This window comes from Erpetoichthys calabaricus, chromosome 3, assembly GCF_900747795.2.
Source record: "Erpetoichthys calabaricus chromosome 3, fErpCal1.3, whole genome shotgun sequence".
In the NCBI taxonomy this organism is placed as follows: domain Eukaryota; kingdom Metazoa; phylum Chordata; class Cladistia; order Polypteriformes; family Polypteridae; genus Erpetoichthys; species Erpetoichthys calabaricus.
In genome coordinates, this window is record NC_041396.2 from 30,888,568 (window position 1) to 30,904,387 (window position 15,820).

A 15,820-nucleotide genomic window follows, 5' to 3' on the forward strand; every position below is an offset into this window, starting at 1 on the left:
AAACAGCAGGCTGCAGAGAGGCTGATCTTTTGTATTATCTACTACTATTTCCTTTTCAGTGCTATGGTTTAGAGAGGATATTATTGTTAACATTACAAAACACCCCCCTCCTAACCCCACCATCCTGAGGAAAGCAGAGGGCAGACACGTGCTCCTTGGGTGACTTCTGCCCTTAACTCAAAATTTAGTGGTCACATTATGCCAAAGAGTACAGCCAGCCCAACAAAACAGGAAGCCTGCTACTTATTTCTCATTTTGATCTGTTTCAGTACAATTGCAAGTGTGACGCCACCTTCATGCTGACGCTATACGCAGCCATATTGGGTGCCGGAAGGTCAGAGGCTGTGACTGGCAGTGAGGCAATTGATGCTTAAGAAAGAAAAAGGCAGGCCTTTTGTGTATAACAGGAAATGCAACATACAGACACAGACGGCTGCTCATTTTAAACAATAGAAAGTTATAGAATGCATTTTTTTTGTATTTTACAGCCTTTAAAAGACTTGAGAGACACATACAATTCAGTAAAAGGCTATTGCCTGCAGTGTTTTTGCTATATGAATTAAATCAATGAAGCATATCGGACAAGGGCAAGTTTACAACTTTATTACCAAAGCTAAAAGATAGATAGATAGATAGATAGATAGATAGATAGATAGATAGATAGATAGATAGATAGATAGATAGATAGATAGATAGATAGATAGAACACCATGTATCTTTTTTTAGATTAGCAGAATCGCTGTCATATTAATGTCACTATGGTCGTAAAGTCTAAAACCACTTGGTTAAGAACGTCCATGAAGAAAGTTTATTCTTTCTTTCTTAATCTCTGTGCAGGTGCCATATAGGTCACTCTACTGTTCACAATGTCAGGATTTCCACACACATTTCTTCACAAGCAGGTGTTCTATATTTTAGTCTTACAGTCACTGTCTTAGTTACCTGCTGAAATTGGCATATAGCGCTTCTGATTGACCTTCCATTTGAGTTTGGTTCTCATAAGTATAGGCTGGGTGTCACAATTGCAAACAAGAACAACTACACTTTATTCTTTGCTTTTGTTGTTCAGTTTCAGAACATTCAAAGCCTTCCAAGTCTTCACCCAAAACTGCCAGGTTTATTCACAGTTAGCGAAATTCAGTATTAAAATGCAAAGTGTTAAAATGTGTCATTTATGATAAGCGCATATTCCTTCACTGTTGGTTATAGGTAATTGTATCATAGAGGATTATGCTAAAATTGCATGCAGGGCTTTGGAAATCTGACTAATTTGCCCAGCTTTGAACACATGACAGGCTGCAAGCTTGTCAACCAGGCTCCTTGTCAGCAGGTGTGAGGCTTCTTGAGGACCCAATTAGCAGTCATTGTCAGATGTAACTGGTTATGTGCTGGATGGCGCTTCTTTTCAAGGTGAACCTTTTCTTTTGTTGTGGTCTCATGCTGTATTCCTATAAGACTGTTGTCTGTTATGACCTCCAAAGCGGAGCTGTAATTCATCTCTATGCTTCTGAAGCTTTCTTCTGTCAGTGGCAGATGCACCAGGTCACCTGTAAGGTTAAGACCTTAAACAGCCATTTCCAAAGACAGTGCTGTGACCCTCTCCAAGGACAACGCTTATTCCAAACGTCTCTATAACCTCTGTATTTAAATTTAAAATTTTCTTACTATTAAGTATTACACCTCTGCTTGTATTAGTGTACAGGCCTTATTCCATATGAAAATGATTTTCCTTCTTTCTCTTTTGAGACCCTTTGTTTAAATGCCCTTGTGCACGTGGGCTCTCTGGAAATCAGCAGCTGGCGCGAGCCCACAAACCTCCTTCCTCGCGATCGGCTCGCGCGCGACCGACGGTAAACACCTTGCGCATCCTCGGAACTCTTGTGATTGGTTAATACAAAGGGTGAGGGGCGGGACAACGTCAGCCAATTGGCTCGTTCCATTGTCATTCCTAAAGTGACAGCACACGGCGAGGCAGACGGTTGTGCTCGCAGTGGCTACAGCAATATCAGCAATGACAGAGAGCAGCGAGAAAGTGGCGGCCACCGCTGACAAGCCACCTTGTCCGTTAAAGTCGACATGGCCATGAGCCCAAACGGCTGCGGCACCATCGAGAGATACGTCTTGCGCTTAAAATAATCAGTTATGGCGGCGAGCCAGAGTGACTGCTGCGTCCGGGTGTCTCTGAGGTAAGCGCAAGCGGGCGAGGGGCGATGCTCAGCATCCGAGTCGCGTTGCAAAGGTGCAGGTGCGGGTGCGAGGAAGAGAAGCAGCATGATAGACGAAAACATTAGGATAAACGTGCACTCCAGTTCTCGCGGATGGCATTTCGTCTTTTTTGCTGTTTTTTCAACTTCTCCATTTTATATTCAATAGACCTGGTATAGGAGCGGGCGCCTCACTGTCAGTTTAACACAAAGAAACGCCTGGTTCCGCGTAGAGTGGGGCGGGGCGTTTTCTTTGTGTGTGTGTGCGTGTGTGTGTGTGTGTGTTTGTTGGAGTGTGTGAGACAGACTTTTATGTTTAAGGGTAGGGGGTCGTCTGTCAGTAAGCCAGTCAGTGAGGAAGAGCAGGTACACAGGGCTGATCCGTTTTTGGTTTTATGTGCATTAATGTAAAGGACAGACCTGACCTTTTCTGTCTATATGTCTTATCAGTGTTGCCCACATGTGTCAGTCTGGTTATGAGGATCTCTGCTTTTATACACCACATATACTACAGACCCGACTTTGCCACTAGTTGTGTGTGTATTTGATTGTCACTAGCAACGGTTATCTCCGTGACAGATCTAGAATTTCCTGTATAGTTAGCTGCTGGTAAGGACCCCGGTTCAAACTAGCCATTGGCTTTTATGTGACTTGTGACAGATCCAACAATGTGACAGATCTAACAATGCCTTTATGTTAATGGATGACTGTTAGGTGTGTCCTGAAGATCAAACTTTTCCTTTATGTCTGTGTGCATCACACTGTTGGGATCCCAGTACATGTGTAATAATGCCTTAATATGAATGCCTGTGCAAGATATTCATATGTATCATATAGTTATCTTTCTTTTCTTGTCTGGATGGATTTGCACAAGAATACTGGTATGGCATTTTTGTATATGACTGGTTATGGAGTGTTCCAGAATAGATTTGGTTTTATTTGAACAGATGTTTTCCACTGAACATCTCCATTTTTGGAATTACTTCTTTCATTCTGATATAGATTTGGTACACTTTGCATATATGCTTGTCATCGAGGATCTGTAGGCCTGAAAATGCATTTTCCTGAATTTTGAAATCAGATGCTCAGAACCAGATTATCATTGTCTGTGCATACCTCATGTGGTTGTGTATTGCGTTATTGTTTCTGTATGTGATATTGTATCTGCATTTACAGTCATATGAAAAAGTTTGTGAACCCCTCTCAGCCTGCATAATAATTGACTCTCCTTTCAACAAAAAAGATAACAGTGGTATGGCTTTCATTTCCTAGGAACATCTGAGTACTGGGGTGTTTTCTGAAGAAAGATTTTTAGTGAAGCAGTATTTAGTTGTATGAAATTAAATCAAATGTGAAAAACTGGCTGTGCAAAAATGTGGGTCCCCTTGTAATTTTGCTGATTTGAATGCATGTAACTGCTCAATACTGATTACTTGCAACACCAAATTGGTTGGATTAGCTCGTGAAGCCTTGAACTTCATAGACAGGTGTGTCCAATCATGAGAAAAGGTATTTAAGATGGTCAATTGCAAGTTGTGCTTCCCTTTGACTCTCCTCTGAAGAGTATCAGCATGGGATCCTCAAAGCAACTCTCAAACGATCTGAAAACAAAGATTGTTCAGTCTCATGGTTTAGGGGAAGGCTACAAAAAGCTATCTCAGAGGTTTAAACTGTCAGTTTCAACTGTAAGGAATGGAATCAGGAAATGGAAGGCCACAGGCACAGTTGCTGTTAAACTCAGGTCTGGCAGGCCAAGAAAAATACAGGAGCGGCATATTCGCAGGATTGTGAGCATGGCTACAGACAACCCACAGATCACCTCCAAAGGCCTGCAAGAACATCTTGCTGCAGACGGTGTATCTGTACATCGTTCTACAATTCAGCGCAATTTGCACAAAGAACATCTGTATGGCAGGGTGATGAGAAAGAAGCCCTTTCTGCACTCACACCAAAAACAGAGTCGCTTGTTGTATGCAAATGTTCATTTAGACAAGCCAGATTCATTTTGGAACAAAGTGCTTTGGACTGATGAGACAAAAATTGAGTTATTTGGTCATAACAAAAAGCGCTTTGCATGGCGGAAGAAGAACACCGCACTCCAAGAAAAACACCTGCTACCTCCTGTCAAATTTGGTGGAGGTTCCATCATGCTGTGGGACTGTGTGGCTAGTTCAGGGACTGGGGCCCTTGTTAAAGATGAGGGTCAGATGAATTCAACCCAATATCAACAAATTCTTCAGGATAATGTTCAAGCATCAGTCACAAAGTAGAAGTTACTCAGGGGTTGAATATTTCAACAAGACAATTGACCCAAAACACAGTTCGAAATATACAAAGGAATTCATGCAGAGGGAGAAGTACAATGTTCTGGAATGGCCGTCACAGTCCCCTGACTTGAATATCATCGAACATCTATGGGATGATTTAAAGCAGGCTGTCCATGCTTGGCAGCCATTAAATTTAACTGAACTGGAGAGATTTTGTATGGAAGAATGGTCAGAAATACCTCCATCCAGAATCCAGACACTCATCAAAGGCTATAGGAGGACAGCGTCTAGAGGCTGTTATATTGGCAAAAGGAGGCTCGACTAAGTATTGATGTCATATCTCTGTTGGGGTGCCCAAAGTTATGCACCTGTCTAATTTTTTTATGATGCATATTGCATATTTTCTGTTAATCCAATAAACTTAATGTCACTGCTGAAATACTACTGTTTCCATAAGGCATGTCATATATTAAAAGGAAGTTGCTACCTTGTAAGCTCAGCCAATGATAAACAAAAATCCAAAGAATTAAGAGGGGTTCCCAAACTTTTTCATATGACTGTATATAATAATAGATGAACCAATTGTTATTGTGTTCAAAGTTGCTGGTGAGGAAGCAAACACACATTCAAACAAGACTGGAGACTACCAGGATAAACTGAATATAACTTCCAAATCTAAAAATATACTTGATTTCTTTTTATTATAATAATGATATACTATGCCTATTATTACAGTAGGATACAAGGCCAATGCAAAATCGTAAACTAAGAAGAAGTAAAGCTGTAAGTAAAAATAATTTTTTTAAAAACAGAACTCTGCTTTTTTTACAAGAAAGCCTTCAAACAAAAAGTTCTCTAAGGCACAGTAGTCCGGTATTTTTCTCTAGGCAGTGATAAAGGACTAAATAATCTGAAATAAAGAATATTAAAAATTATATTTATTGCTTTTAAAGTGCACTCATCTAGTAACTGAATAAAGGGGCGGAGTTCTTTTTTCACGCAAATATATTTAATTCTTTCAGAATTCTTGTTAGTCATCATGGTGGTTTAGTGTTTGGTTCTGTTACCTCACAGTTTCAATCCCTGCATGTTTCTTTTTTTCATCAGGTATTCTTATTTTACTCTGAAACCCATGTGTTGACTTGCAACTTTAAATTATTGTTCTAAGTGGATGTGACCTTATAGACATTTCCCTGCTCATGGTTCCTTTCTTACTTGCAACCCCTATAATTTAATTAGATTGGTTGGAAACAGTATAAATAAATGTTTTCATGATAAAAAGTTATCAAAGTTGTTTGTATTTATCCAAAGTACAATTTGCGCCAGTCCAGTTATTGAAATGTATTAACTCATGACTTGCTAAGGATGTATATATATACATGGTTTTTTTACCATGTGGACCTTTTCTGGCTTAGTGAAACAGGATGCATTCTAGTTAAAATAGTTAATGCTTGGAAAGTTTCATAATACAGTAGCTGGGTCTGTGCAGTCTCTAGTTAGCATAAATTTCGTAAATGTGATTAATCCCATTCAGGGTTGCAAGGAAAGCAGAAGCCTGTTTTGGCCACATTGGTTTCAAGAATGAAGACCAACCATGAATGTAGTACCAGTCAATCTCAGGACTCATTCTTGCATAAACCCACACTCTTACAGACCAATTTTGAAAACACCATTAAATTCCACTTTTATTGTAACTGTGTGTGTAATTTGAACTGCTGTGTGCTGCCTGCTGTCTGACGTTTAAAGATATAACTTTGCATGGTTTATTTTCCTTTCATGATACCTTAATGGCAAGTATGACTAATTAGTATTATAGGATTAACTAATGAAAGTTACATTCACTGTGTTGAGAGATCAATGAAAAAACATACATGTAAGAGACTGGAATCCCTTTACAACCAAAAACAAATTCTGACACATTTCCTGAACAATGTCTTTTTGATTTCATCACTCACTTCTTTCAAGTATTTTAGATATATCAGTTTCCTGTTGTGAAAAAATATTTAGATCATTCTTATTCAATTTTTGCACAAGTTTCTACAATGTAACAAGATTTTTATTCTGAGTTTTCTTTGACTGTGGTGGCCTGTAAAGGTAGAAGGAGTAGAAAGCAGAAAGTTATTGAAGTACTAAAGGAAGGCTTTGTGCAGCTGCAAGGCTTCTGTTTTATTTTCCTGCTCTAGTTTCCAGACTTTTTGTGTGGACTGGCTTGACTGCCTCATGTTCTCCTTATGTTCAAGTGTTCTTGTTTAACAGCTTTCTTTGACAATGTGGGGGAGGTGCTGGCATTGCAAAAGAGATGAGACGAGACCAGCATTGAAGTGGATGGTGCCATTAAACAGCAGGGGGCTGAACAGAAGTGAGGTTAATGAGTGCTGCCTTGAGTAGTCCTGTACATCAATGTGTGTTTTTTGTATTGTGTACATTTACAAGTCCTTGAGTATGTGCTTAGGGTTTTATAAATTATTTTGTGCATATATCTGGATGATCTTTTCAGTATTGCGTGGTTCTTCTTCTGGCAAAGGGATTGCAGGAAATAGGACAGCAGGAAGGAAGGAAGCTGACCCAAGTTTTGTGTATGCTTTTGCAAATACAGAGTGGGTGGGTGGGTGATTCAGATGAGGAGACAAATTCAGAGCAGCAGCATGCCATTATGGTAATGATCAATCACAGAGAGCTACTGTATATGCATGTGTAAATGTGTTGCAGAGGCTTTCTAATTATTACTTTGAGGTCATGTTTCCAGATGTATATTGCTACTGCTGATTTGCATCTGTGCTGTGGTATTTTAATGACTGAAACTGATCAGCCAGCTTGAGAGCCCCTCATGCTGCAATGTGTACCAATAAATTCCACAGCAAAGGCTAATGGGTCTGGACCTCAGTAAACAGCGTTTTTTTTCCTTTGAGAGAATGTTAGGACACAGCTATTACAGAAAGCGTTTATAAGTATGTGAAATAACCACATCACAAAGTAACAGGAAGACGAAATCACTTGTGTCTAGTTTGTAAATAATCAGGAAATGGAACCTTGAGCAATTGTTGTGACATTTTCTATGATCCAAAAGGATATTTAATTATAATTTCACATACAGCACATGTTTAGCTACGGTATATATTTATGTCTTAGTTTAATTGTTGGAAGTCATTTTATGCCTGATGTAAATAAAGAGCTTATAAGTTGAAAATTGTTAACCTTTTTGTTCATATTTTATGAGCAACGTGTGTCATTAAAGAGCTTGTTTTTCCATACTCCCCTTGGAGTTGGGTCTTAAAGCCATTCATAGTTGGTTGTGAGTTTGTAGCTTGATGGGTGGAAGGCAGCATTTGTAATGAGAGTAGCTGCAGAGGCAGGAAGTGTTCCCCACTGTGGGTGCCAGAGGCCACTTTGTAGCACATACACGGTTTCTGAAAGGCCTGTTTATCTTTCGTGTGCATAATTGGTGATTGAATTGAAGTCTGAAGAGTTTGGAGTGCTTGCAGCTGCGTCTGTAGATAAAGGTGTCTGTTTGAGGAGGTGGCGGAGGGGTTGTAGGGCAGACTTAATCAGCTGAAGTATGAGGTCACAACATATAACCTATTGGTACCTTTTCAAATCATTGTTTATTAAAATAAACTCCTTGGTTTGGTAGTGATTTTTACTGATGATTTGAGCCTGCATTTTTTATCTGTGAGAGTATAGGTGTGAATTGAAGTAAAAAAAAAGTGTTCCTTTTTTCAATAGGTTGCTTTCTAAAATGAGAACCACCTCTCCTTTACTTTCAAGACACTGTGCCAATGAGATCTGGTTCAAATTGGAACAGGTGCAGAGTCTACCTTCCTTTCTGTCAAATGTGACCAGTTTAGTTCACTTAAATGTTTTGAACTGATTGTGTTTGACATTTAAGTCTCAATATATTTATGGTGCATGTTGTTTATCATGTTACCATTAAATTGTGAAGTACATCGATCAAATAAATACTTAGCTATTGCTTCCACTAATGTAAAAAGAAACAGTAAAGTTTATGAGGGACTTTTCAGCATTTATGTATTTAATAAAATAACTGGGAAATCATATATAGGTAGTTTATAGAATAATTGTTCATATTTTTAAATATTCAGTTTACTTTACACACTATAGCAATTTCACTTGCTCCTTTAATACATGTACATCCCAAGAGTCCAGTGAATTTCCCCTTGGGATTAATAAAGTATCTATCTATCTATCTATCTATCTATCTATCTATCTATCTATCTATCTATCTATCTATCTATCTATCTATCTATCTATCTATCTATCTATCTATCTATCTATCTATCTATCTATCTATCTATTGCTGGCTTGACAGCTTATGTGAAAAAAGCCAGTTTCAGGTGTCCCGGGAAAACAAACTTCATAATTTCACAGATCAGGAGTTGGTATAATCTGTAAATTCTCCTTTCATACTGTAAATCTTACAAGTCAATGTTGCAAAATCAGAACTGTCACAAGTAAGACTCTCTAATGTTATTTAAAGTGAACCTATTATAAGAGACTTGACAATTACATTACGATACATATGTTACATTTATTATATTAAGGTACATAACTAGCTCAAAATATTTTCAGAGGTTTGTTCGTTTTTTTTGTTGGGTTAGTTACCATTTGTGAAAAGTGATTTATTAAATAACAAAGTACATTTCGTTAATGCCCAAAGAAGAAATTCCTGAGGCCATTTACCACACAATACAGTCATACGTCATACTTTTACAACTAATTCCGTTGTGGTGTAACAGAAGTGCTAGGCTCATGTGGCAGTAAAGTAGTGTTGGAATGAAGGTCTGTACAATTTTTGAGATCATACCCCTATAGAACTGTGAAGATTGTTTTTTTTAGATGTTTTAAATTAATTTTTAATTAAAAACAATATGACCTTGTGAAACTATATAGGGTGCCATACTATTGCATGCTGAATTACCATAATTATACTATATCTAGACTCCAAAGAAGCAAGAAACGCAAGATATCCTCTTGTGTCTAATTGTGATACTTGATCCTCTAAAAACAATCAGCAGAACATATTTACTGTTACCTAAAAATAAGTGCTGTTAAACCTGGTACCACTTGCTCTGGCCCTGGCTCTGTGGAAACATTTTGCTTCTTAAATTAATTTTGACTCAGTTCTTAATAGTGTTGAATCATTATTAAAATCTGGATCAATTTGGTATTGATTCCAGCTTTTGGAATTCAGCCCCAGTATCAGAACTGATACCAAAACATTTCCAAGGGAAGTAACAGATAACTCCAAACCCCACCCCCATCTTACTCCAACCTCCCTGGTATGCAGTGCTAATGCATCGAAGTTTTGATAACCGTGAAATCCTGATCACATCGTAGCAATGGTGTGTTGGGTTTTTTAATTCCTTGTGAAGTCTCGTTTGCATCAAAGCCTGTGGTTTCATTTTATGAAATCTACAGAATGGATGATGTTTCTCCACATCTATACTACTGAGTGTCGAGGGAAGGGGGGTGGGGTTTGAGAAGAAAGCTCATGTTTACTTCTGGTACCAAAAATCGCGAAATACTGGTACCATACCATTTTAAAATTTGGGTTTTTAAGTACTTTTCCATTACTAGTATACCATGTTACCCTGGTTTTAATCGTTGGAGAATTGCCTTTTGTAAATGATTATATAGTGTGATTCAGATATAATTGTTTTTAATTATATTCATTGGATATCATTTGAACAAATAATTAAAGCTCAAAAATTTGTTATAAATATGCATTTGTTCCAATATATCCAAGTGTAGATTGAAAATGTTTGTGGTTTTATTTGTGTTTTGTGCAGATGAAATACACATAAAATTTATCTTGCTAATTAATCATCATTACAATGTTCAGTATGCCACCATCTGTTTATTTTAAACAGCTTTTTTAATGTTAATATTTTCTCTTTGTAGGCAGTACTTTATTGTGGCTAGCCTTTTTCTCCTGGTGACAGAAAAAAATATTGGCCCCAGCATTTGATAAAAACAAAAAAGAAGCTGGTTTCTATGTGTCAGTTTCTTCTATTGATAGAGGGAGTAATAATAGCTTTTACTTTACTTTTGAAAAAAGTAAACACTTCTTTTTCCTATGTGTCAGAAAGATGTTATTTTCATTGATGGCAGTATAAGCTATACAAACCAAAAGAGGCTCTGTTGTTATCCTGTAAAACAAATAATAATAATTCATTACATTTATATAGCGCTTTTCTCAGTACTCAAAGCGCTATCCACACAGGGAGGATCCGGGAAGCGAACCCACAATCTTCCACAGTCTCCTTACTGCAAAGCAGCAGCACTACCACTGCACCACCAAAAGGATAATTAGGCCTTAAAATGTCACAAAATCCAGACCAGGACCTAATTAGACTTAGCCTCAAAAACAGACCCAGAAACAGTCTTCACCTCAGGTTGCCTAGCCCCAAACGCAGGCCCAAAAAGTGGGTCTAAGGCTTTTAAAATTTAAAGAAATGTAGAATGTCCACAGGTATCAAAAAAGAGGGAAAAACCATGAAAATATCTGGCTAAGTGAAAACAAGCAAAGTTCTTTGAATAGCTAACAATTTATTTATTGATTCAAAAGGATTTAAAAAAGCAAGGTAGAACAAAAGGTAAATATTGTTTTTATTGTCCGAAAGCCAAAAACCTTAAACATGTCCAAAAACAGAATCCATTAACAGTAACCTAAGGATAAGCAGGGCTTGTAGCCAGTAAGTCCATATAACACAAGGAACACAAGAGAAATCAGGTATCATGAAATAAGAAATGCCAATGCTGCTGTGGATCCAGCAGGTTTTCCATTTATACTATTTGGGGAGTCCCCTGGTTGCATAATTAGATGGCCCCAAATCTTTGGGCTCTCCATACAGAAGACAGGGCAGCTGAAAATAATAAAGCAAATGTATAAATTCCATGCTGAGATAATACAATATTACACAATAATTAATAAACTCAATATCAAATAGCTGTATACATTGATAACTTTTGAAAGAAACTGTTCTTCAAACAAATTGCATCATCGTCTGTCTTGTTACAGGTTACAGGCCTATTGTTTTTGTTCCAGTTTGGTCCAGTACTATCTCCTTATCCTTCAAAACATTTTGGCGTGTGTCCAATAATAACTTCTGTAGAAATTATTTAATTAAACCAGGGTTTTTGCACTCTGCTTTGTTTAGTCATGGGACCAGGCCTGTTGATTTGCACAAGTCATTTTTGAGATAAATAATTTATTGAAATATACATGTATGCGCACACACGTGTGCACACACAAACACTCTCACACACACACTCCAAGTAATTTATAAGTGAAGATAGCTGACAGTTTGTTTGCCCAACCAGCGCATTTGCTTGATGATGAAAAAAAGAATTAATACACACAACAATAAATCTCTAAAGTTGACATGGACAGACACATTAGGCCACACCCTATACCAATCTGTCTATGTAGCTTATTTAATTCATTTGACTCATTGTGTTTAGTTTTTAACTAAATATTGCTTAAAAGTGTTTTAATTCCATTCCCTGTTCACTTAAATGTAAATGTATTTGTGTACATAATAAATATTATGTAATTTAATTTACTGGATTCTTTATTATTGTACAGTGCAACATGTTTTATTGTACTGTAAAATCTTCCATTGAGTGATTTCTCATAATACTGTATCACTTATGTGTATTTTACATGGAAGTACTGTATGGACCATTCCATGGCAGTTTTGTTTGTTGTGGATAGCATTGTAACATGCCCCCACAGCAAATGCACAATGTGTTGTTTAAAGTACAAAATAGTAAAGTACCTAATATATTATATAAGTGGCTTTTAAAGCTGTATTGGTTTAGTTTTAATCTTTAAAGTTGTTGCTTGCAGGACCAGTGTAAAAGTGTTTGTACAGTATATAGCATTGTAAAACTGTGACATACTTCAGCACTCTTCACTCCCCAATAACCTGAAAAATAACCTTGCAGCTGTATTCACAACACCTATGAATTAGCATACAGTATATGTACATCTCAAGATGACTTTTAAAAAAAATATGTGAGTAATTATTCTTAGTGTGAATATACAGTTAGGTCCATAAATATTTGGACATAGACAACTTTTTTCTAATTTTGGTTCTGTACATTACCACAATGAATTTTAAATGAAACAATTCAGATGCAGTTGAAGTGCAGACTTTCAGCTTTAATTCAGTGGGGTGAACAAAATGATTGCATAAAAATGTGAGGCAACTAAAGCATTTTTTTAACACAATCCCTTCATTTCAGGGGCTCAAAAGTAATTGGACAAATTAAATAACTGGAAATAAAATGTTAATTTCTAATACTTGGTTGAAAACCCTTTGCTGGCAATGATAGCCTGAAGTCTTGAACTCATGGACATCACCAGATGCTGGGTTTCCTCCTTTTTAATGCTCTGCCAGGCCTTTACTGCAGCGGATTTCAGTTGCTGTTTGTTTTTTAGGCCTTTCTGTTTGAAGTTTAGTCTTCAACAAGTGAAATGCCTGCTCAATTAGGTTAAGATCAGGGGACTGACTTGGCCATTCAAGAATTTTCCACTTCTTTGCTTTAATAAACTCCTGGGTTGCTTTGGCTGTATGTTTTGGGTCATTGTCCATCTGTATCATGAAACGCTGTCCAATCAATTTGACTGCATTTAGCTGGATTTGAGCAGACAGGATGTCTCTGAACATTTCAGAATTCATTTGGCTGCTTCTGTCCTGTCACATCATCAATAAACACTAGTGTCCCAGTGCCACTGGCAGCCATGCACACCCAAGCCATCACACTGCCTCCACCTTGTTTTACAGATGATGTGGTATGCTTTAGATAATGAGCTGTTCCACGCCTTCTCCATAATTTTTTCTTGCCATCATTCTGGTAGAGGTTGATCTTGGTTTCATCTGTCCAAAGAATGTTTTTCCAGAACTGTGCTGGCTTTTTTAGATGTTCTTTAGCAAAGTCCAATCTAGCCTTTCTATTCTTGAGGCTTATGAGGGGCTTGCACCTTGCAGTTCACCCTCTGTATTTACTTTCATGCAGTCTTCTCTTTATGGTAGACTTGGATATCAATACGCCTACCCCCTGGAGAGTGTTGTTCACTTGGTTGGCTGCTGTGAAGGGGTTTCTTTTCACCATGGAAATGATTCTGCGATCATCCACCACTGTTGTCTTCCGTGGACGTCCAGGTCTTTTTGCGTTGCTGAGTTCACCAGTGCTTGCTTTCTTTCTCAGGACGTACCAAACTGTAGATTTTGCCACTCGTAATATTGTAGTAATTTCTCGGATTTTTTTTTTCTGTTTTCGCAGCTTAAGGATGGCGTCTTTCACCTGCATGGAGAGCTCCTTTGACCGCATGTTGTCTGTTCACAGCAAAATCTTCCACATGCAAGCACCACACCTCAAATCAACTCCAGGCCTTTTATCTGCATAACTGATAATGACATAACGACGGACTTGCCCACACCTGTCCATGAAATAGCCTTTGAGTCAATTGTCCAATTACTTTTGAGCCCCTGAAATGAAGGGATTGTGTTAAAAAAATGCTTTAGTTGCCTCACATTTTTATGCAATCGTTTTGTTCACCCCACTGAATTAAAGCTGAATGTCTGCACTTCAGCTGCAACTGAGTTGTTTCATTTAAAATTCATTGTGGTAATGTACAGAACTAAAATTAGAAAAAAGTTGTCTCTGTCCAAATATTTATGGACCTAACTGTATATACATGAATATATTATAATTTATCTAAATTATGTAATTTATATAAATTGATTGTATTTAAGACAAAACACATTTATTTTCAATACATTTATTTCTCACATAGCATCTCATCTTCCATCCATCCATCCATCCATCCAATTTTCTTAACTCAGTTATCCAGGTTAGACTCACAGGACAGCTGGAGCCTATCTCACCAATAATTGGGTGCAAAGCAGGAACTGGAACAGGGCACCAGTCCTTTGCAGGATAAACACACACACACACACACACACACACACACACACACACACACACACACACACACACACGCCCTTTGACTGTGAAAGGAAACCCATGAAGACATGGGGAGAACATGCAAACTCAATGCAGGGAGCACATGGGAATTGAACTCTGGTCTCCTTGTTGTAAGGCAGCAGTGCAACAGCAAAAAAGCTGTTTGAATGATATTATGTGTTTTACTTCCAAATTCCATATATGACATTATTCAATACAAATTCAAATAAAGCAAACATTAATTTGGTTACTTGAATTGTTTGGTCAAGATTAGTTGTTGGAGGAATTGATTAATCAATAAAATAGTCAATAGAATAATTGTTTAAAACATAGTCATCACTGGCAGCCTTATTGTAAAGTCAAGAGAATTGGGTGTAAAATCAACACTGTTTTCAGTTAAAGGAGTTATTCTGTGGGTGGCTTGGTTATGCAGTGGTTAGCCTTCACAGTTCTTCACAGTCCTAGCTGACTGGGTTTGAACTTACCCTGGTCACTATCTTTTTATAGTTGGCACATTCCTCTTGTGTCTGTGTGGGTTTTCCACAGATAATTTGATTTCTTCTCACATTCAAAAGAAGGGTTTGTAGGGTTTCTTGCTGATTATAAATTGACACAAATTGTTGGAGTGTGATTGTATACACAAGTATCCTGTGAAGTTTGCTAGTGGCCTGTTAAGAGTTGGTTTCTGCCTTTCATTCAGTAAAGCTCAGATAGTTTTTCATGTTCACAGTCGTGAGATTGAACAATTAGATTTTAAATTTGAAAGAACTAAGATCAAGAACGTGAAAAGATAGACTGAAGTGTAATTTTCAGTATTCTTTGTAACAGAAATTAAAAAATATTAGGCAGCAAAATCTTATTGAGGGATGACTTTTACAAACTTAAACAGCAGAGTTACATATTATGTCATGTTATTGAAGATGAGATGGAACTATGGAAGTTGCAGAAAAACTCCTTTATTGCTGATGTATTTCTTTTAAAATCTAACCATAAGAAGAAGAAATATGGCATCAAGCACTGTAGAGAGCTATAATACTGGATTTTCAATTGAGACTGTGTGATTACAAGAGAGTCCACATTTATTTTGGGTTCACAACAAATATGCGTGAAAGTGTGTAATCAACAGATTAGCAAACAGAACTTCACCTGCACCATGCAATGCCACATGATCACACTGTAACAAGTCAAATGCGAGTTGTATTGATCAAATTCATGTAAGGTAGCATCTACTAAAACTTGAGCTGATGGACACAGAAAACTAACACAATGCATTGAATATACAGTTCTTTGGGAGAGTGGTGCTGTGCCAACCTTGGATCGGGTGCCAACCTTGTACACATTCAAGCTACACAATAT

The 15,820-nt window shown here is 37.5% G+C and overlaps 1 protein-coding gene across 1 annotated transcript in view; it reads left to right on the top strand.

The window, feature by feature from the left end:
• Positions 1–1,948: 1,948 nt before the first annotated feature.
• Positions 1,949–15,820, top strand: part of kif21b (kinesin family member 21B) — a 135,862-nt gene continuing 121,990 nt past the window's right edge. Inside the window, exon 1 of the mRNA XM_028796546.2 lies at positions 1,949–2,186. Coding sequence (XP_028652379.1) covers positions 2,143–2,186 — 44 coding nt within the window. The 5' untranslated portion in view covers positions 1,949–2,142. The remainder of the gene's footprint in view (positions 2,187–15,820) is intronic.